Below are 21,904 nucleotides of genomic sequence, written 5' to 3' on the forward strand. Positions count from 1 at the left end.
CTTCTTCATCCTTTTCTTCATCTTACTACCTGGAATATATATGTGATGGCTGGAGCTCTAGCTGCTATCCTAAACCATGAGGTCAAGAGCCACACTCAGAAGCTGCTTGAAGTATTTATTCAACAAACATCTATTGAGCACCTATGCCATGTGTCAGGATATGTGTTGGATGAATTAGGCACAGTCCCTGCTCTCAAGCTGCTTTCTAGTCCATATGAGGAACAGGGAGGTATGTAGATGCAGGATATAAGGAAGCCTATAGGAGGGGTTGCTAATCCATGCTGGGTAGTGAGGTCATGGGGAGGGTTTCCTGGCAGAGGGGCATTAAATAGGCCCCCAAAGACCAGTAGAAGTTACACAGGGAGGTGGTTAGGAATAAGGTTACACAGGGCTTGACTGGACCTATTCTCTGGGTAGTAGTAAGTCATAGAAGATTCCTCGCTAGAACTAGAACTAGTTGGACTTGTGTTTCTGAGAGATTGTTCCAGCTACCAGGTGAAGAAAGGCTATTGGGATGAGGCTGCTGTAGTAATCAGATGCAAGATGGTGGTGGACTGAGCTCAGGGAGGGGAAGAGGCGTGGGCAAATTCCAGAAATATTTAAGAGGCAGCATGGCAGGACTGGTTGGGGCAGGAAACAAGTAGGCTGGAGGTGACGCCCAGGTTTCTTGCTCCTGTTTGAGACAGGGACACAGGAGGTCAGGTTTGGAGTAGTGATATGGGTTCTGTCTAAGGCAAGTGATGGTGAAGGGTGCCAGAGGAGTCACAAGTGGAGAAGATAGCATAATTGAACCAAGAGTTAGTGAGCTTGCCAAGGGAGTGATGGAGGCAGAGTCCTCAGGAACAGCAGCTATGATGGTCACCAGGTCCTGTTGAGTTTCTCCATTCCCTCTGCCCCAGCTAGGCCATTCCCCAAACATGAATCCGACTCTGACTCCAGCACTCAATGCTAAACTACCTTCTAGCCCAGGCGTCCTCAAACTTTTTATTTTTATTTATTTATTTATTATTATTTTTTTTGTGTGTGTGTGTGTGTGGTTTTTGGCCGGGGCTAGGTTTGAACCCGCCGCCTCCGGCATATGGGACCGGCGCCCTACTCCTTGAGCCACAAGCGCTGCCCTTCCAACTTTTTAAACAGGGGGCCAGTTCACTGTCCCTCAGACCGTTGGAAGGCCGGACTATAGTTAAAAAAAAAAACAAAACTATGAACAAATTCCTATGCACACTGCATATATCTTATTTTGAAGTAAAAAACAAAACGGGAACAAATACAATTCACACGGCTTCATGTGAGGACGCCTGTTCTAGCCCGCCTAACTCCCACCCAGCAGAAGACTTATCTTCTGGGTCGGCCTCAGGTCTCAACCTCATCATCTGCACCCCATCTCACAATGCCGCTTCCTAGCACGCACTGTGCCTCACCCCCGCAGGGAGAGGGCGCTCTTGCCCCTGTAGGCCGGGAATGGGGCTGGAGACAAAGGGTTTTGGGCGGAAGCACCCGTACTCTGCAGGCCAAGCCTCACGTCGCCGCTGGAGTGATTTCAGGGTACCCTAGGCGGGGGTATCTAGGCGTCAGCGGCCGGACAAGCTCCTACCCCGCCTCAGGCCCTGCGGTGCCATCTCCCGCCGCGGCCCTTCCCCTTCAGGAGCGGGGCAGGAGTCCTGGGCTCTGATTGGGTGGCGCTGGGCCGCACGGCCGGACCAATGGGCGCTGTCCGGGAGCTGCGGAGGGCGGGGGAGCGAGCGCTGCCTGGAGCCCCCGCGCCGGCGGTCTGAGCTCGGCGATCCGGGCTCCGGCGAGGCGGCTGGGCGGGTTGCGCGCCACGGGAGCGAGCCTGGCCGCCCGCGGGTCCGCGGAGACTGTCGCCTGGAGCTCAGGTAGGAGACTGAGGGGTGGGGACTTAGAGCGGGGAGCGAAGGGACGAACGCCTGAACATCTGCCCAGAGCCTGCAGGGGTGAAGGGTGGGCTGCGAGGCCGCGACTAGGAAGGCAGCCGGGACCTTGTCTGCGCGGGGATCCTTTCCTTCTGTAGGTGGGGCCAGGTCTGCGGGATGCCTCTCAGAGCCAGCTTCCGTCTACGCCGGCAGCTGGGACCGCATCTATGCGGGCGCCCCGCCATCTGAGTCCCTTCCCCAGCCCTTGTCTGCAGAACTGCAACCTTACCGAGCGCACTCTCCACCCCGCCCCGGCTCTTGGTGGAGATCGTGTCTATGTGGAGTGGGCCCAGGCCGGTGCACCCACGTGTGCATCTCCGAGGAGTGCTCTTCCCACGGCCCTCCCGAGTCTTCCTTCAAGGACTGGAGGTTGGGGTGGTGGTGGTGATGAATGGGACGGATGCGGCGTGTGGCTTTAGCTGCGCAGTCTTCCCCTGACTGGGGGCAGGGAGGGGGGGCTGACGGAGGCTGGCGCTGCGGCTTCTGGGGCCGGGTAGGCACAAGACTGGTGCCTCGGAGGGTGCACACGTGCGCGGGGAGCTCTGTGTGGTGTTTGGAGGCGGGTGTGCGTGTGTCACGTGGACGCAGGAGTGTGCATGTGTGTGTGTGAGGGGGTGCGTTACAGGATGGAGTGGTGTGGGAGGGCGGGTCACGCGGACATGGGCGTGCGCCTATCTGGGAGGGGCGTGTGCGCCTGTCTTGAGGGTGTTACAGAAATGACACAGGTCACAGGACCGTGCCTTGGTGGGTGCCCACAGGGCTGTGGTCTGTCAGGGAGGCACAGGAGTATGAAAGAGGCATACAGCTTGTGTCCTTGAGGATCCTGGGGAAGAATCTCTGGCCCTGCCCTCCTTCATCCAGTACCTACAGATTGAGCACCCGCTGTGTGCCAAACTGCATCCTGAGTTCACATGCTCTAGGGACCTTCTTCCTCTCTTTGGTCTCCTAGCCTTAGTCTCCACAGCAGCCAGAGGAGTGGTTTTATTTTGTTTGTTTGTTTGTTTATTTATTTATTTTTGAGACAGAGTCTCACTTTGTTGCCCTCAGTAGAGTGCCCTGGTGTCACAGCTCACAGCAACCTCAAACTCTTGGCTTAAGTGATTGTCTTGCCTCCATCTCCTGAGTAGCTGGGACTACAGGTGCCCTCTGCAATGCCCAGCTATTTTTAGAGATGAGGTCTCACTCTTGCTCAGGCTGGTCTCAAACTCCTGAGCTCAAGCAATCCACCCACCTCTGCCTCCCAAAGTGCTAGGATTACAAGTGTGAGCCACCGCGCCCAGCCCACAGAAGTGGTTTTAAACATCATCCAAGTCTGAGGTCTAAAAACTCAAACTCTGGCTCTGGAGGCCTCCTGGTCTCTGTCCATGAAGTCTCCCACACCCTCCAAGCCCTGAGTCCCAGCTAGCAAACCACTGTTATGCACAGTGCAAACTTCCATCCTCTCCCCCTGGTCCTATTCAGTGGTCAAGAAGGAGCTTAACGGCCACCTCCTCCAGGAAGCCAACACTCAAGCCAGCACAGGGAATGGCTGGGCCTTCTCTCCTACCAAAGATGGTAACTCTTTGTGCCATTGGGTGACTGTCCACTCCAGCCACATCAGCCTCCTTGCTATTCTTCCAACAGAACAAGCACTGTGCCATCTCCCAAGGTTTGCTCTTGCTGGTCCCTCTGCCTGAAGTGCTCTTCCCCAGATGTCTAACACTGCCTGCTCCCTTACTTCCTTCAGTCATTTGCTCACATCCAACATCCCAAAGGCCTTCCCGAACTGTACTGTGTCCATAGCATCCCCCAACCACTAGTGTTGATTCCCTTTACACTGCTGTATTTTTTTTCATAGCACATAACACTTCATGTATTGTACTACATATATTAATTACTGGATTTCTTATTCATTGTTTCTTGCTTCTACTAGAAATTGAGAAACTGTATGAGAGCAGGGGGTTTGTCTTTTGGTTTACTTCCTTAGCTCCTGGCATCTAGGAGGGTGCCTTTGAGTGCTCCATGAATATTTATTCCATATAAATAATCCTGGATTTGTATCCTATGAGTCTGTATCCCTGGCTGCTTCCCAGCCTGTGAGCCCCTAGTCTGAGGATAGGTCTTCTCCTCTGCCCCCAGATTCCAAGTTCCTGGAAAGCCAGGGCTAAGAGAACTATGGCCATATTTGCATGTTAGAAATCCTCCCTCTAGCAACTGGTGTGGAGGATGGGGTGGGGAATGGTGGGGGTGTGATCCTGGAGGAAGCAGTGAGAAAAGAAAGTAGAGGTCAGAATCTAGACTTTTGAAGGGGTTCCACTTGGTGGGCTCACCCAGCCAGCAGTGGGAAGATCGTGGGGTCCCCAGAAGAGTGGTGTCTGAGCTGTCCTCCAGGCAGCAAAGGAGAAGGAGGTGTGTTCCTGGCAGAAGGCACAGCTTGTACAAAGGCCTGGCAGCAGAACAGAATCTGCAGTTTGGGAAGCTGGAATAGTGTGGTGCTTCTGGAGTGGAGAGTAAGTGTGGGGGTGAGAGGGAACAGGGATGGAGAAAGAGAGGGTAAGTGCTAAGGAAGGCCCCTGGATTTCTGGCCTGGATCTGGCAAGAACTGGAGATTGTCTTACTGTGTTTGTGATGGGGACAGAGGAGGAAGAACAGATTCGAGGGAAGATGCTGAATTGAATTTGGGCCCTGTTGGATCTAAGCCACTAAAGAACAGGGAGAGGAGGAGGCAGCTGGCTGGAAGAGTTGGGCTGGAGGCACAGACCTGATGTGAAGGATGAGGAGGAGCAGAGGGAAAGGATGAAGGCTGGAGATCATCAGCATCCATGGGTGGGCTGAGAGGATGCTCTGAGAGTAGCTGTGCTGAGTCAGGCGCAAAGCCCACCTCAGCGCTCAGGGGCTCTCCAGGGAGGGTGGGAGGGGGCGTCCTCACAGCAGGCATCCTCAAGCATGACTTGGCACCAGATGCCTGGGCCTCCCTCAAGGGGACTGAGTCATCCTGGGTGGGGGCGGGAGCTGCGGAGGGCACCCGTTGCCAGGACTATCCAGACACTTGTTAGGAGCATAAACACAGCTCCAGTGGGGTGGCCCTGGGATGTCAGGACCACCTTCTGGGTCTCGCCACTTGGTCAGGGCTGTTCATCCTATCTGCCTGGCTAGTGGCTGGTTCCCTGCCTTGACCTGGCACTGGAGTTCACAGCAGCTTTCCAGAACTCAGAATGAGGCTTGACTGGTGCTAAAGTCTTCCCAGGCAGGGCTGCTTGAACTGGCATGGAAGACAGCAGGGTCTGCCTGGTCTTTCCTGCTCTGGACCTCCACAGAGGGACTCAGGTGGATAGGGCATGTCCTAAGAAGGAGACCACACCAAGAGGGCATCCAGAGCCAGGGGCCTGCATCCCTGGGAGTGGGAAGACACTTAGGGTGGGGCACAGCAGGAAATAGAAGCCTGAGGGGGTGCATGTGCCAGGCCATCCTGGAGCTGGGGGTGACGGGATGGGGGGGAGATGTGGGGTTATACTTTGTAATATATGTGGGGTAATACTTTGTGGGTTATACTTTGTAATATATGTGGGGTAATACTTTCTGTTTGCCCATGTGGCCCCTAGTTACCAACTGAGTCAGTTTGTACAGGGGTCTACTGACGCCTCAGCTTGGGAAGGTCCTTGAAAGATCTCTTGGAGACACATAGCCTAGCACAACAGGCAGCCCCAGTCCAGTGATCATGGGGGAAGTCCAGACTTAACATCGGAGATCAGCCTTCCGTGGGCCCCAGGGGTGCAGGCTCACAGCCCCCATCCTAGGGCACATGTGCATACAGACCTGCCGGTCATAAGTGCACACAAGCACACTTGTACATAGACACAGATTACACTGAGTTTTTTGTCTCTGTACGGATGTGCTCCTGTGTGGGCTCACTGCACACACAGACACGCTGGCTCCCCAAGCCAACAGCCCTGCTAACATGCATTCTCTCATGCACAAACACACGCCCTTACACACATGGCCTTGGGCTCCAGGCCTTGTCGCCTGGACACGCGGCAGGATCCTGGGGCCTCCCTGGGCCGCCTCCCTCACAGACACGCTTAGTCACCTGAATTTGATCCAGGCGGGAGGGAGGGATGGAGGGCTTGACGTCAGCCCTCACAGCCGCCTTTCCACCCGCCCGCGCATCCATCTGGGCTACAGCGTGTCCCAGGCAATCACAACAGCAGCACAACAACAACCCCCTTTCATGGAGCTTCCTGAGTGGCAGGTCCTGTTCTGAGTCCCTCATGGGTATTCACTCCTTTATATATAAAACACTCGGTGAGGGCTCTTAGCCCCATTTTGCAGATGAGGAAAATCCAAGGCACAGAGTTGAAGTCACCTGCCCAGGAAGGGGCTCAGCCTGGCCACCTAGGCTCAGAGCCTGGGCTCTAAACCAGGTATTAGGGCCCTAGGCCAGGCTGGGGAGCCTTCAGCTCTGACTGCTGTGTGATCCCAGTCCTAAACTGCCCTTCTGGGCATACTTTCCCCATCTGAGAAAAGAAGAGAAGGGAGCTAGGACTAAAGGAGCATGGCCTGTTGCTGGAATATAATCTCAGGGAAACCATATGTAAATTTTAGCCCCCACCTCCACCCCTCAAGCACCACAGGCTTCTGCTGCCTGTGGTGGCTCTAAATCCTTGCCTGGGGCTCCTTGGTCCCTGCCTAGGGCCAAAGAGTGATCTGATTGATCTCCTGATATGGACTAGGGCCGGAGGCTTGTTGGGGTGCCCCTTCTGTGGCTGCTTTCTCATCCATCTAATGGGGACAGGGCTGTAATGATCACTATGGCAACCACTCATTTATTCAACAAATATTTATCAAGCTCCTATTATGTGCCAGGCACTGCTAAAGGCACTAATGATACAGAATCCAGGCTGACAAGAGCCCTGATCTTGGGCGGCGCCTATGGCTCAAGGAGTAGGACGCCGGTCCCATATGCCAGAGGTGGCGGGTTCAAACCCAGCCCCGGCCAAAAACCAAAAAAAAAAAAGAGCCCTAATCTTATGAAGCTTATATTCTGGTTGGAGAAAAAGACCTACAGAGTGAGGGGAGGGGCCGCAGAGTGGGTCACCTACTGGAAGGAGCCTGGCTAGGCTCTGAGGGCTCCTCTCAGCCTTAGCTACCAGTGGTCTGGCTTCCAAAGCCTCCCTGAAGAGCCCACTCACTCCCTCCCTCACCTCCTCCAGGAAGGCCTCCTTGATGTTCTAGCCTCACCAACTCCCTTCATTCCTCTAGGTCCAGCTTCCATATCTTTTCCTGTTGCCAGTCTGGATCCCCTTACCTCTTCCTTTCCACACAGTCAGCGTCAGCTCCACTACCTCCAGGCGTCCACTCATTCAGCATACTGTGTGCCAGGCACTGGGAGTCTGGACAATACCTTTACCCACAATCTACCTCCTGTAGATCTAAGAAATCTGGAAAGATGTGGCATCTATAGTAAGAATGGGGAGACCGAGTCTCAGAGTTTATAAGGAGCTTGCTAGGGTAGGCTGGTGGGAAGGACTGGAAACCAGCCTAGGCTCCTCCAAGGCCAGTGATGGGGGAAAGAGGGTAAGACAGGCACCTTACTCCATGAGACCCGTGTTCTCAAAGTCGCTTCGTGAGTGCAAAGGAAGTTACCACCAAACAGGAAGGACAGTGGGTCAAGAGTCCACTCACTTCCTTTTCCTGAGAAACTGCTAAGTCTGGCCTAGGAAAGGGGATTAGGGGCATCAGGTTAGGGTGGGGTCATTGCTTTGCCTGGGGCAGAGATGAGGCCCCAGTCTGGGTGTCAGGGTTTAGTCTGAAATTGAGACCCAGGGTCATGGCTGAAGGGGAGGGCTGGGGCTGAGGCTGGATGCTGATTTGGGGTTTAGACTGCAGTAGGTCCACAGTAGGCATGACAGGCCAGGCCAGGGGGAACATCTCAGCCTGAGCAAATGCAGCAAACATTTTGGCACATTCATTTTGAATGAAGACTAATAGGAGACTTGCCCAGTGACCTTGGAGATGGTGAAAGATGAAAGTGGCTGGAGCCCCAGGGAATTCTTCTGGAAGCAGTGAGAGAGATAGGGGTAGGCGGCTGAAATGCCAGGGAGGCCTCCCTGGAGGAGGCCAGCTTCTAGGAGGCAGCATTGGAATGCCCTGCTGTGAAGGTGGGGCTTGTGAGTCACTGGGCTGTAAGCCATGGAGGACTGAGCTAACCCTAGGCTCTGCCCCTCCCAGTGCTGCTGGGTCTTCTGTCTGTGTCTGTCTGTCCTGACTCCAGATTATCAAATCTGTCTGCTTCCCCATGGAGCCATTGGGCAAGAGTGACTGTGCCTGTTTTGAAGGTAGGGATACTGAGGTCTGAGGGCTGGCAGGCAGCACAGCCAGACTAGTTCCTGGAATTCATTCAATTAGTAGGGACAGGTCTGAGGTTGGGTGCTGGCAACCAGGCAGAGGGAACAGCCAGGGCAAAGACACGGAGGGGGAACCCACAGGGTTGTGGCTACAAGGGGCGAAGCTTAGATCCCACCTCCTTGCCCTATAGCCAGCCTGACATCCAGGAGTGAGGCCTTCTCTGCCTTCTTTTCTCAGGTTCCCAAAAAAGGCTGCACAGACAACCCCCTGGACTGAGGCAATGGAGGGGGGCCCTGCTGTCTGCTGCCAGGACCCTCGGGCAGAGCTGGTAGAACGGGTGGCAGCCATCGATGTGGCCCCCTTGGAAGAGGTGGATGGTGGTGCAGAGCCTGCCAGGAATGGTGTGGACCCTCCACCACGGGCTAGAGCTGCTTCTGTGATCCCTGGCAGTGCTTCAAGACACCCCCTAGCCCGACCCAGCCTCTCAGCTAGGAAGTTCTCCCTGCAGGAGCGGCCAGCGGGAAGTTGCTTGGAGGCCCAGGCTGGGCCTTATGCCACGGGGCCTGCCAGCCACATCTCCCCACGGGCCTGGCGGAGGCCCACCATAGAGTCCCACCACGTGGCCATCTCGGATGCAGAGGTTGGTGGGGCAAAGCTAGGGGTTGTTTATGAGCCCTTCAGTAGGCCACAGTGAAGACTCTTTTCTGCCCCCATCTGCCACACACTATCTAGCTTTGGTTTGTATACCCTCAGATTTGGGGAGCTCACTAACTAATGGTATGTCCTCTTCACACCCAGAGGAGCTCCAGCTGAGCAAAAGGCTGTCTCCCATAAGTCCTACCATTCCCACCCCAGCCCAGGCCTAGGAAATAGGTCTACACCTTGTCCCTAAGAAATCCTTTTATGGCCTGGGCAGCATAGTGAGACCCCCCCATGGTGGTACATGCCTGTAGACCTAGCTACTTGGGAGGCTGAGCCAGGAGGTTCACTTGAACCTGGGAGTTGGAGATTTCAGTGAGCTGTGGTCATGCCACTGAACTCCAGTCTGGGCAACAGAGTGCCACCCTATTTCAAAAAAAAAAAAAAAAAAATCCTCTTATAGATCTGAAGATAGGCGATATGTCCCCCTGCCCCTTAAGTCTTCCCTGGCTTGAGACCCTCACCTCTAATCCTGTCCCTTAGAGTCTGCTCTGGCTCAGAAGCAGCCAGCATGCTGCCAGCCTCTGGGCTCCTGCTGGCCTTGTCCTTGCCACTTAGATTTGAAAGTAACTGTGGATCCCACGCAATCTACAGATTTCAGAGGCTGAGCTTTTTGTGCCTGAATCAAGGCATTAAGTCTCTGTCCCCAACGCTCCATCATCTTTCGGGGTCTTGTAGTCTATACCTTCTCATTCAACTGTTTCTAGAAATATGGCAGAACCTCCATAGTTGACCACCTCCCTGCATTGAGCTAAATTTCATAGACCAGACATGCACTACCTGTACATATCAATACAGTAGGCCTGGTTCCTTAATGTTGACCACCTCCATATGTTGACCAGTTTGTTATAGTCCTTTGGGTGGTCAACTTACAGCAAATCTACTGTATTTGCTCATGGGTTTCTCATTCAGGCAGGAATTAGTGCATTTTCCCTTCACTACTTCCTTTGGAGCATAGCATAGGCCTCATCATTCGTTTTCAAACACTGTACAAGTCTTCTCATCACTTACAGTGTGATGATGCCACCTACTTCCCCAAAAGGTTGGTGAGACCAGGGGGTCCAGGAATGAGGGCCTGGGGCTCCCAGAGGTGGGAAGCAGTGGCGACTCTGGGTCCAGATCTGCCTGATGTGGCCCTCCTTCCCCACAGGACTGTGTGCAGTTGAACCAGTACAAGCTGCAGAGTGAGATTGGCAAGGTAGGACTGGGACAGGCTGAGAGTCTCTGCTTGGCGCTGTTCCTTCTCCTCTGTGGGAGAATATGAAATGTGACACAGAGCCAGGAGGGCCCCAGTCTGGAGGTGAGGAAAGTTTTATCCTCTGTAGGAAGTACCCAGGAGAAGGGTGGAGATGGCCCCCTATACCTGACCCCCCAGGGTTCCTAATGTATGACAAGGGACTGAGGGAGGCCTAGAGCCGTGCTGAACAAAGTAGGCCAGTTACCAGGGCATGGAAATCCCCTCCCCATCTGCCTGGTTGTGGGAGGTGGAGATAGGCTGCAGGAGGAGTGTCCAGAGCTGTTGAGGCCCCCCATTTCCTGAGCTAGTCCTGGGAGGGATTGCCTTGTCCAGGTGGGGCTGACCAGTGCTTATCTGCAGGGTGCCTATGGCGTGGTGAGGCTGGCCTACAATGAAAGTGAAGACAGACACTATGTGAGTTGGGGAATATGGGGAAGTGTTGCTCACACCAGGCCAGGGGGTGGGGCAGACATTGTGCGGGGGAGATAGAGGACATGGCTTTCTTTGCTCCGTCTTCCTAGTGGTCTGCAAAGGGAATGAGCCTCATGACCCTGGGGATATTCAAGCAGAGGCTGGATGCCTCTGAGAGGAGAGCTCTGGAAAGGCTTTTTGGGGGAAGAGGGAAAGGTCTAGACTCTGATATGACCACCTCCTAACCCAGCTTAACCTGGGCCACACCCTCGGTGCCAGTGGCAGATGTCCAGTGTGCCTTTCTGGACCTCAGTTCACATGTAATCAGCCTGGTTTAGCCTCTGGTGGCTGCATACAGGTGATATTTCTCTCTTTCCCTAATTAGGCAATGAAAGTTCTTTCCAAAAAGAAGTTACTGAAGCAGTATGGCTTTCCACGTATGTATCTATCTAGTCTTGTCCTTTGGAGCTCCTAGCCTGTGAGGGTCAGAGGAAGAGAGGACTTCAGTTTCTGAGTTTGGGTTAGGAACCGGGGTGGGGCGATAGTGTGAGTAACTTAAGGGGTGGAATGTGCTGGGTGGGTTGGGGCCATATTCTTGCTTGAGGCTAATTGCAGTTCCATAGTGAAGTCCAGCCACCTAGAACAAGGGCTTGACTCCCCTTTCTGGTTACAGGTCGCCCTCCCCCAAGAGGGTCTCAGGCTGCCCAGGGAGGTCCAGCCAAGCAGCTGCTGCCCTTGGAGCAGGTATACCAGGAAATTGCCATCCTGAAGAAGCTGGACCACATTAATGTGGTCAAACTGATCGAGGTAGGAGATCATGGTGAGTGGGTGGGAGCCAGTGCCCAAGTCCTATTTGCTGAGGGGCACCTAGCAAAGACCCAGGGATCCTGCCAAGATTAGGGCCAGACTTGGGGTGGGGCCAAGACCAGCCTGAGCAAGAGCAAGACCCTGTCTCTAAAAATCACTGGACACTAAAGCAAGGGTAACAAAGTGAGACCCTGACCCTTGGGGGTAGCTCAGGCTGCTCAGCGATATCCTCAAGTTCTCACTGTGGGGAAAGGGCTGCCCTAGAGGCTAGAAGTGAGCCCCTCATCACAGCAGGAAGGAAGAAGAGCCGTATGCCATATGATGATCCAGAATTAAGGGTCAGTGATTTCTGATGCCCCATCTGTCTGACACCTGTACGATTCCTGCTTCACTGTTTGGAGTGGTTGCAGAGCATACTAGGGAGCCTGCAGCTGGCAAGGACAAGGAGGTCTGAGACCTCCCCCATTGCATGCCTCATCAAGCCCCACCCCCCCATGTCTGTTCCCTCTAACCAGGTCCTGGACGACCCAGCTGAGGACAATCTCTATTTGGGTGAGTGACTCAGCTCATTCCCATAGCCGCTCATCTAGGGCTGGTCCAAGGGCTCCTGGGGACACACATACGACCTTCAGGTGGGCCATGATAATGCACTGATCTCCTGGGGGCAGAGGAAAAACCACATTCTCAAAACCTAGATTCCTTTGCCCAGCCCTGAAAAACCAGGCTTAGAAAATCCAGTTCAATTCAACAAATATTCCCAAGCCCCCACTCCCTGCTTCCCACTGAGCAGAAAGACAGAGAGTGAGATCTGAGCTGTGCACTCTAGTAGATGTGGAAAGCAAGCTATGTCGGTTCCCAGACCCTGTCTCTAGCTCTCTGCCTGTTTTCTCACCTATAAAACAGAAACAATAATGGGATTTATCTCATAGTGTTCATGTGCAGAGTAAATGAGTTATCATATGCAAATCACATTAGTTGTTATCTTTGTTAATATTATTTAAGTTCCCTGTGCCTGATTTAGAGCTGGGTTTAGAAGAGGTCTCAGAAGATGGTGCAGAAGAAGAACTAGCTTAGGAATTAGAGGGCAAGACTTTAGTCTCCACTCCCTACCCTACCTGCCTGTCTGCTGTGACCTTTAGGAACACTTCTGCCCCTTCTCTGAGCCTAGTTCCCCCTATAATCCCTATAAATTAAGGGGTCTGTGCTGATGCTGATGGTTCTTACCTGGCATCCAGGGAGCAGATGGGGCAGGTCTATAGCAGGTCCCACTTTCATTCATTATTTCCTCTGATATCCTGGGTTCCCTGACCCATTCTCCTTTTGGTATGCCTGCATGCCTGTCCCCTCTCCTACCTCTCAGAATAGGGAGGGACCTTGGCATTGGCTGCTTTACCAGCTAGCTACACCTTACCTTCTTGTCTTTTCTTTCAGTGTTTGACCTCCTGAGAAAGGGGTGAGTTCCCCGTCCCGATCAGGCAGGTCAATTCTAATCCAGGCCTTCCTTTCCCTCCCTGTGTCCTCAGCCCAAGGGTCAGCTACTCTAGGAGAAATCAGAGACCTGGGTGCTTCCCTTGGGAAACTCTGGTCTTGGGGGTAAATAAGAGATCTAGAGGATCATTTTTGAAGATTGGTGGAGGTCAGTGAGACTAGAATAATCAGAGAGGCCTCTGTAAGAGGGGATGGGTTTTGAGCCAGGCCTTGAAGAACTGGGAAGAAGATTTGGATGGAGAAGGGGAAGAAATGAGTGTTTTTTAGGCAAAAGTATAGAGGTGGAACTTGAATCCTACTTACATTCAAATCACAAAGGGTTCTTTCAGCTTTACATGAAGCCTGTGAATTGAGTGGGTGGGACTCTTCCATTTGCTCCCATTTATGAGAGAAAAAGCTGAGGATCAGGCCAGTTGTGGCTCACGCCTGTAATCTCAGCACTCTGGGAGGCTGAGGTGGATGGATTGCTTGAGCTCAGTTCAAGACCAGCCTGAGCAAGAGCAAGACCCCGTCTCTAAAAATCACTGGACACTGTAGCAGGTGCCTATAGTCCCAGCTACTTGAGAGGCTAAGGCAACAGGATTACTCAAGCCTGAGTTTGAGGTTGCTGTGAGCTATAATACCCTGGCACTGTACCAAGGGTTACCAAGGGTAACAAAGTGAGACTCTGTCTCAAAATAAATAAATACATAAAAAATAAAAAAATTAGAAAGTGGGTGGCGCCTGTGGCTCAAGGAGTAGGGCACCGGTCCCATATGCTGGAGGTGGTGGGTTCAAACCCAGCCCTGGCCAAAAAAAAAAAAAAAAAAAAAATTAGAAAGTAAGAAAAGCTGAGGATCAGGGAGAGTTGCTCCAGGTAACACAGCAAGTCACTGATGGAGCCTCAGATTCTAAGATGTCTTTCCTGTATGATTTTTCAGGATATTTACAGAGCAGCTGATGTGGAGTAGTGGGCACAGGGGTGGGGAGATAGGGACCCTGACTGCCGAGGAATTGAATGTAGGCTATGGCCTGTTTTTGCCTGGGGGGCTTCCTAAAGACCAATTTGGAGAGGGGTGCTAAGAGGCTTTCAAATGTTTTGGACCTGTATTCAAAACAAGAAATACATGTTTATATTGCAATTCATATCTGTAACTGACAAAGTTCTACAAAACAGTATGTATCTTTTTCACATGTGATATGTTCTGATATATTCTACTTAATTAGAAAAAGAAAAAAAGCAGTTGCCACCCTCTAAGTTGATTTCATTACCCCTTGGGTCTGGATCCACAGTTTGAAAAACAGTGCTCTAAATGGCATAGTTGCAATTGTTTGATTATAGATAATTAGTTGGAAGAAGGAATACCAAGCCAGTCAGAAATTAAGATAAAGCTGCTTTGAAATTATAGTGATTGAAAAGGGATATTTATGTTATGTGCTTTTTACAATTTTCATTATATGGGAGAAAAAGCTAATACCTTGGGTTCTAGAGACCCATATGAGCATAAAGTCCTAGGACGTCCCCTTCATGGGCGCTGCCTTTTCGCACCCTGATTCCTGCTGAACACCCCTCCCCTCATCCTTCTCCGTAGGCCCGTCATGGAAGTGCCCTGCGACAAGCCTTTCCCTGAGGAACAAGCTCGGCTCTACCTGCGGGACATCATCCTGGGCCTAGAGTATTGTGAGTCCGCCTGCACCCGGGGCTGAGACTAGGGGACCATGGACCAGCGGGGCTGACCCAGCTTGGAGCCTAGCAGATCTGTCAGTCAGCTGCAGTGGGGCGGGGCTTGGGCCTGTAGGCGGGGCCCAAGGCCGTTCGAGCGGGAGGGCAGTGGCAGCAGGTTTCCCTGGGCATGTGGCAGGTCCTTCTGAGGGCCTGGTCTGTGACCCTTCGTGGGTCTGCGCCTTGGGTGTCTGTCTGTATTTTTCCTCAGCTTTCTTAGCCAAGCTTAGTCTCTCCACAGGGCCTTGAGGGATGTAGGAAGGAAGGGATTTATGTCCAGCTGCTCCTGGTGGAGTGTCCTGGCACGGGGTCTGTGGGAGGTGTTCAACCATGAAGGGCCCTAGGGTGATGGGAGCTCAGAGGGCAGATGTTAGCTTAGCCTCTATCTCTGGAATTCATTTACTTGCTCTCTCATTCATTTCATTCATTTATGAGTACCTACAAAGTGGTGGCTGGGATCAGAGAAGATGAGACCCAGATTTGACCTCACTCACAGCTTAGTGGGAGGGAGGCAAACCTATGCAGGCAGATATAATGTGGTAGACACAGGAGCACCAGGGGACAGGGGAGGATTCCTGGAAGAGACTACATGTGACTAGAGTCCTCAAGAATGAATAGGAGTTCATTAGTCAGGTTTGGGGGGTTGGGGTGGAAGAGAGTATGCCCGTCAGAGGCACAGAGGGGAGTAGGGCACGCACTATTTGAGTTTGGGGGATATTTAATCTGGTTGAAACCTCCAGGGGGTGGGGTGGGGTGACATGGTTAGTAAATGATAATGCTGGAAATGCTATCCAGGCCACAGCATGAGGGCTAGGAATGCCTCCCAGGAGGACTTTCATGATTTCATCCTGTCACCATTGTGAGGCCACAAGGGCTTTGAGCAGGGGGTTGTGATGGGATTTACGCCTTAGAAAGCTCTGTCTGGCAGCTGTGTGGTGGCTGGATCTGAGAGTGTCATCAGAGGGTGAGAGACAGCCAGCTGGCCAGGGAGGAGGCTGTTTCTACAGCCCAAGTGACAGATGGTGAGGCCTGGATTAGGGCAGTGGCAATGGGGAGGGGACAGGAAGGAGGTGGGGTGGCCAGCACAGGGTGACTGCTCTGGGGAAAGGAGGCCCCCTAGACACCTAGGTCACTGGCCTGGGCTGAGGGCCAGCAGTACCACCCATCTCTCTAAAATCTTCTCTTGTTTTGTTGGGAGTGTATTCTCTCCCTGAGGAGCAGGGTGGGGACTCCACTGAGGTTTGACTTGCAATAACAGGTCAAATCCACTTGAGCCTCTTCTGTGCCCTCAGATTAATACTGTCTTTGTACATATGGGAAAATTGAGGCATGCATAGGGGAGGGCTTTGGAGAAAGCCTAGAGGTGTGTGATGGGAAGGGAATATTTTACCTGTGGTCAGTGGCAGGCACAATCTTGTACTGGCATGGCTCCACCCCCTTCCTGTTCTAGGTCCCTCTGCCCAGCTGAGAGCCTGCTGTCTGCTATCCCCTGTCCCTCTAAAAACAAGCTGATCTCGTCTGGTTCCTGGGGAAAGCCTCAGCAGGAGCCAGCTAATCACGGTGATGGGCTTCCCTGGAGTGCATCATTTAGTGCTGGGGCCTGGACAGGTGGGCATCCAGAGGCACGGGGAGTTGAAGAACTGCCTTGTGATTCTGGCCCCAAGAAGGGAGAGCTTCCCTGAGAAGGCTCCATGTCAGGAGGGCCTGGGCATGGTTCTTAATTTATGGGGCTAGTGCAGCTATGAAGGGAATGGGAAGCATCAGATCGGGAGCATGTTTTAGAAGCTGGGTTTGTAGGACTTGCTAATGAATTGGGTGCGGGGTCTACAAGAAGGAGTTGAGGATGATGCTGAGGTTTTTGACATTGGTGATCTGCTTCTAACCGAATGGGAAAGACTGGGGAAGAGCAGGATTTTCTAGGGATTTTTGGGTTTTGTTGGGGGAGGTGTTTCAGGCAGAGAAATCAAGTTATCTGTCTACCTATTTATCTACCAACATGGCTATTGGAAATCCACACACATAAAGAGCCTGGAGCTTACGGAGGAGGCTAGGGTTTGAGATAAGAATTTGAGACCACCACAATGCCCGGCTATTTTTTTGTTGTGGTTGTTCTTGTTGTTTGGCAGGCCTGGGCCAGGTTCGAACCCGCCAGCCTGGGTATATGTGGCTGGTGCCCTAGCCGCTGAGCTACAGGCGCTGAACCATCTTCTCTCTCTTTCTATCTTCCCTCCTTTCCAGTATCCTGGGGTGTGTTGGTCCAGGGGAAAGTATTTACTAAGGAAGTAGTCCACAAGTAGATGGCTGTGGGGCAGGGTCAGTTTCTTGTCTCAGCCTGAGCTGGCCATCCTTTCGTGGCAGTGCTGGAACCAGAAAGTAGGACAGGCTCCCAGCCTACTAGAGATGGCTAACCTTAGCCAGCTGTGTTTTTCCTGGGATAACCTCCCTTTCTGAAACCCCAGTTAGCCCAGATCCATAGAGCTGAGCCAGCACCTCTGTAGGATACCACAGTTCCCACAATCCAACCCTTAATTCCAAGAGTAGGGACATCCTTGATGAGGCTGGGTGGGGGATGGAACTGGGGGAAGGTGGTGATGGGTTTTGGAGCAGAGACAGCACTCATGTGGGAGGGGCAGAGACAGCCTATGGAGTGCTCCCTTCCTCAATTTCCTCTGATCTCCTCCTTTAGCAACAGGCACCTGTTTGTCATGGAGAGAGAACTGGACTTGGAGTACAGAGACTCCTAAGGTTCCAGTCCTGGCTCTGCTGCTGTCAACTTCGACTGCACCTGCATAGTGCAAAGAGGTCCTCTTCTGAGGTCCTTATGAGCTAGGAGTGTGCCTGGGCTGGGATGCCCCAGCGGGCTTTATGGGGTGCTGGGCAGCAATCCCCTAGACCAGTGCTTGAGCTGCCTCTCTCTGCAGTACACTGCCAGAAGATCGTCCACAGGGACATCAAGCCATCCAACCTGCTGCTGGGGGATGATGGGCACGTGAAGATCGCCGACTTTGGTGTCAGCAACCAGTTTGAGGGGAACGATGCTCAGCTGTCCAGCACGGCCGGAACCCCAGCATTCATGGCCCCTGAAGCTATTTCTGATTCTGGCCAGAGCTTCAGTGGGAAGGTGAATTTAAGACCCTGGGCCAGGCTGGGATTCAGATGGAGGGGTGGGACAGCTTGTAGCAGGGGCCTAGTGCTGGGCTTCTATTTGTCTCTTCCTTGGAGCTTGACAAACTCCCCACCTTTGGCCTTCCCTTGTTTTTCAAAAGAATGGCCCCAAATCTCCCCTGAAGGTACTTATTGCCGGTCACTGTGTGGTGGGTTCTGGACTGGACTATGGAACAGACAGAGCCTAAACAGTCCTGCTTCCTGTCCTTCTGGATGGCAAAAAGGGCAGGAGAGCTTGTAGTTAGGAGACATCAGAGGTGCCTCACAGATCTTTGACATGGCAGGGTTTGAACTTGGACTTGAAGAATAAAAAGGATCTGAGTGGGAGGTAGAGCCTAGAGAATGTACAAGAGGAATAAGGGGACAGAGTGCAGAGGGCCTGGAAGTTTGGGCTTCCTCCTAAGTGGCAGAGGCAGAGGCAGGAAGGTCCGAGTACATGGTGACGCGGTGCAGCTTATCCCAGGGCTCACACACCTGTGGAGCACTGATTGCCCCTCCAGACCCTACCAGAGAGGCTATGGCTGAGAAGCATTTGGACCCACACATGGGTGTGGAGCCCAAGAAAGGAATTAGGGATGTAGGAGGGCTTTTAGAAAACTTTATTTTGATATAATTCTAAATTTACAGAAAAGTTGCACTAGTAGTACAAAGAAATCCCATGTATCTTTTTACCCAGATTCACCAATTATCAACATTCTGTTCCATTTGCTTTTTTTTTTTTTTTTTTGAGACAGATTCTCACTTTGTCACCTTCAGTAGAGTGTTGTGGTGTCATAGCTTACAGCAACCTCATCCTCCTGGGCTCAAGCAATTCTCTTGCCTCAGCCTCCCAAGTAGCCTCGCTAGAGGCCCCCACCACAACACCCAGCTATTTTTTTAGAGATGAGGTCTCACTCTGGCTCAGGTTGATCTCAAACCTGTGAGCTCAGGCATTCCACCCGCCTTGGCCTCCCAAATGCTGGAATTACAGGCGTGAGCCACCGTGCCCGGCTTCCATTTGCTTTTTTGTCACCTTTCTATTTATTTGAATATGTATTTATATTATGTTTCTCTGAGCCCTTCAAAAGTTAAGCTGGACACATTATGCCCCTTTATCACGAAAATACATTTAGTGGATATTTCCTTAGAACAAGGACATTCTCTTCCATAACCTCAGTGCAATGATCAAATTCAGGAAATTTATCATTGATAAGACATATGTAATCTACATGCCTTGTTTAAATTTCATCGTTTGTCCCCATAACGTCCTTTATGACTTTTTCTTGTTCTGGTCCAGGGCCCAGTCCAGGACTTGCCACATTCACTTGTCTTGTCTCTTTGGTGTCCTTTAATCTAGAAGAATTCCTCGCCTTTTTTGTCTTTCCTGACCTTGAGATTTTTGAAGAGAACAAGCCTGTTACTTTGTAGACTATTGTCAGTTTGCATTTGTCTGGTGTTTCTTGATTGGAGTCAGATGATGCATCTGGGACAGGAATATGTAGTAGAGATTTGAGAATCACTCATGTAAGAGTGGCGCCTGTGGCTCAGTGAGTAGGGCGCTGGCCCCATATACTGAGGGTGGCGGGTTCAAACCTGGTCCGGGCCAAACTGCAACAAAAAATAGCCGGGTGTTGTGGCTGGCACCTGTGGTCCCAGCTACTAGGGAAGCTGAGGCAAGAGAATCGTCTAATCCCAAGAGCTGGAGGTTGCTATGAGCTGTGATGACACAGCACTCTACCAAGGGTGACAAAGTGAGACTTTGTCTCTAAAAGAAAAAAAAAGAGGGCGGCGCCTGTGGCTCAGTTGGTAAGGCGCCGGCCCCATATACTGAGGGTGGTGGGTTCAAACCCAGCCCCGGCCAAACTGCAACCAAAAAATAACCCGGCGTTGTGGCGGGCGCCTGTAGTCCCGGCTACTTGGGAGGCTGAGGCAAGAGAATCGCTTAAGCCCAAGAGCTGGAGGTTGCTGTGAGCTGTGTGAGGGCACGGCACTCTACCGAGGGCCATAAAGTGAGACTCTGTCTCTACAAAAAAAAAAAAGAGTGGGAGCCTTGATGAGTTGCAACAGTGGTTCAGGATGAGGGAAGTGGACGGAGCCTCCATGTAGGCAGGGGCTGCTTCCAGTGTCAGGAAGAAGGTGGATTATTAGAAGGGATGGCCCTTGAAGCCAGAGCCGTTGTGTGAGTGTTTAAAACATACCATAATTCCTAGGGTACATCTGTGTCATGGTTACAGCAAATGTGACCCTGTGGATGAAGGGGATTTTGTACCTGTTGAGTTAGAGTTAGGTTTGAGCCTGTTCTGGTCATCCCTGTGTCCCCAGTGCTCAGTACAGGGCCTGAGCATGGAGCATGCACCTGGGGAATGTTTGTTGAGTGAATACGTGATTGAGGAAGAAAGTTCCCTGGAAGTCACGCCACAACCTCTGGAGCTGGGTGGGCGGGGAGTGGCCATGCCTGTTGGGGGACTGAACTGAGCATGTTTCTTTCTAGGCCTTGGACGTGTGGGCCACTGGAGTCACACTGTACTGCTTTGTCTATGGGAAGGTGAGTACTGGGAAGGCCAGCAGACCTGGGGCAGGTTGAAGTCCTTTGCTTTTGGGGATGCCCAGAACTGCTCTCCACTCCTGGCCCCCCATGGGATGAGGGCCGGTCCCGCCATGTGGCCAAGTTTCTGGGTCTACATCCTTTGTCTTCCTCTCCCCCTGCAGTGCCCGTTCATTGATGATTACATCCTGGCCCTGCACAGGAAGATCAAGAATGAACCAGTGGTCTTTCCTGAGGAGTGAGTTGTCCACTTGGGGGACCAAGGAAGATGCCACCGTCTCCTGGGGAGGAGGGTCCTGAATTTTAGGAAAAACTTAGCTCTTTGAAGACCCTACCCCAGCCTGCAGATCTGGAGGTGGGGGTGCTGGTCCCTGGGAGGGACCTCTGAGCAGATGGAGGAGTGGGACTGTGGAGCTGGGGTCTTCTAGATGTTGTATGGATAGGAACTCCAAGACCCAGAGCTGAGTGGGGATGACCCCAGGTGACTCACCCATACCACTCCTTTGCCTCAGGTCTACATGGGGTCAGTGGCACCTGCACCATGCAGCCCCTGGACTCCAGGGGAACTTCATGTGTCCCACATGGGGTAGAGGGACCTCCAGGATGCCAGCATCTTCCCATTTCACAGGGAAAAGTGGATGCTCTGGAGGAGAGTTTTCAGTGGTACTGGGTTTCAAAGTCACTTTTTCTTTCCCTCTCCTCCCATTGTGACTGAGGTCTCTGAGCCCAGGGGGACTATCTGGGAGGGCTCCCTGCCCACACATGGTTCTTTAGATCATTGTTCTGGTCACTGTGCCAGCCTGGGCTTCCCAGCTCCTCATATCTTAAAGCCTTTCTATCATTTGTTAAAACTAGTGCAGGTCAGAAACTAAAATGGAACTTGCCTCAGTGACACCTGCTCCCTGTGCCTACTTCCTGCCTGGTCTCCTTGTCCTGTTGAGTCCACCTGTCCCTGGGCTCCGTTGTCACGTGTGCCCCCTTCTCCCTTCAGGCCTCAGGCCCTTTCCCCAGACTGGTCCAGCCACCTCCTCTCTGGTCTCCCTGCTGCTGGCTTCCCTCCAGTCTGGCCAAAAATCTGACTGTATTTCCTGTCTAAAGTTTATGTGAGGCTTCCCAAAGCCCTCAGAACAGAGGCCACACCCTGGCCCTGGCATTCGGGGACTCTGGGCTCTGCTATCCACTGGCCAGGACAGCATTCCCTTCTCCCAAGCCTCAGCTAGCTGGCTTCTGTTTCCTACCTAACCTTTTTCTTTTTTGAGACAGAGTCTCACTTTGTCACCCTTGGTAGATCATTCCTGGGGTACATCTGTGTCATGGTGGCGTCACAGCTCACAGTAACCTCAAACTCTTGGGCTTAAGTGATCCTCTTGCCTCAGCCTCCCAAGTACCTGGGACTACAGGCACCCACCACAGCGCCTGGCTATTTTTATAGATGGGGTCTTACTCTGGCTCAGGCTGGTGTCAAACTTGTCAGCTCTGGCAATCCACCCGCCTCAGCATCCCAGACTGCTAGGATTACAGGTGCTAGCCACTGTGCCCGGCTATCCTTTGATTTCCTATCTCTATGCCTTTCTTCCTGCTGTACCCCCTGCCAGGGATATCTTTCCCCCCAG

At 52.5% G+C, this 21,904-nt stretch overlaps 1 protein-coding gene across 2 annotated transcripts in view; it reads left to right on the forward strand.

Annotated features, from left to right (window-relative positions):
- Positions 1 to 1,043: 1,043 nt before the first annotated feature.
- Positions 1,044 to 21,904, forward strand: part of CAMKK1 (calcium/calmodulin dependent protein kinase kinase 1) — a 29,340-nt gene continuing 8,479 nt past the window's right edge. Inside the window, exons 1-12 of one of the 2 annotated variants that reach the window (XM_053570691.1) lie at positions 1,044 to 1,877; positions 8,496 to 8,898; positions 10,108 to 10,155; positions 10,555 to 10,608; positions 10,991 to 11,042; positions 11,279 to 11,412; positions 11,928 to 11,964; positions 12,844 to 12,865; positions 14,472 to 14,560; positions 17,524 to 17,723; positions 20,238 to 20,291; positions 20,456 to 20,529. In XM_053570691.1, the coding sequence (XP_053426666.1) occupies positions 8,539 to 8,898; positions 10,108 to 10,155; positions 10,555 to 10,608; positions 10,991 to 11,042; positions 11,279 to 11,412; positions 11,928 to 11,964; positions 12,844 to 12,865; positions 14,472 to 14,560; positions 17,524 to 17,723; positions 20,238 to 20,291; positions 20,456 to 20,529 (1,124 nt within the window). In that variant the 5' untranslated portion in view covers positions 1,044 to 1,877; positions 8,496 to 8,538. Of the gene's footprint in view, positions 1,878 to 7,830; positions 8,249 to 8,495; positions 8,899 to 10,107; positions 10,156 to 10,554; positions 10,609 to 10,990; positions 11,043 to 11,278; positions 11,413 to 11,927; positions 11,965 to 12,843; positions 12,866 to 14,471; positions 14,561 to 17,523; positions 17,724 to 20,237; positions 20,292 to 20,455; positions 20,530 to 21,904 lie in introns of those variants that run through there. The other variant, XM_053570692.1, reaches the window with a different exon arrangement.

Source organism: Nycticebus coucang, chromosome 18, assembly GCF_027406575.1.
Source record: "Nycticebus coucang isolate mNycCou1 chromosome 18, mNycCou1.pri, whole genome shotgun sequence".
Taxonomy (NCBI): domain Eukaryota; kingdom Metazoa; phylum Chordata; class Mammalia; order Primates; family Lorisidae; genus Nycticebus; species Nycticebus coucang.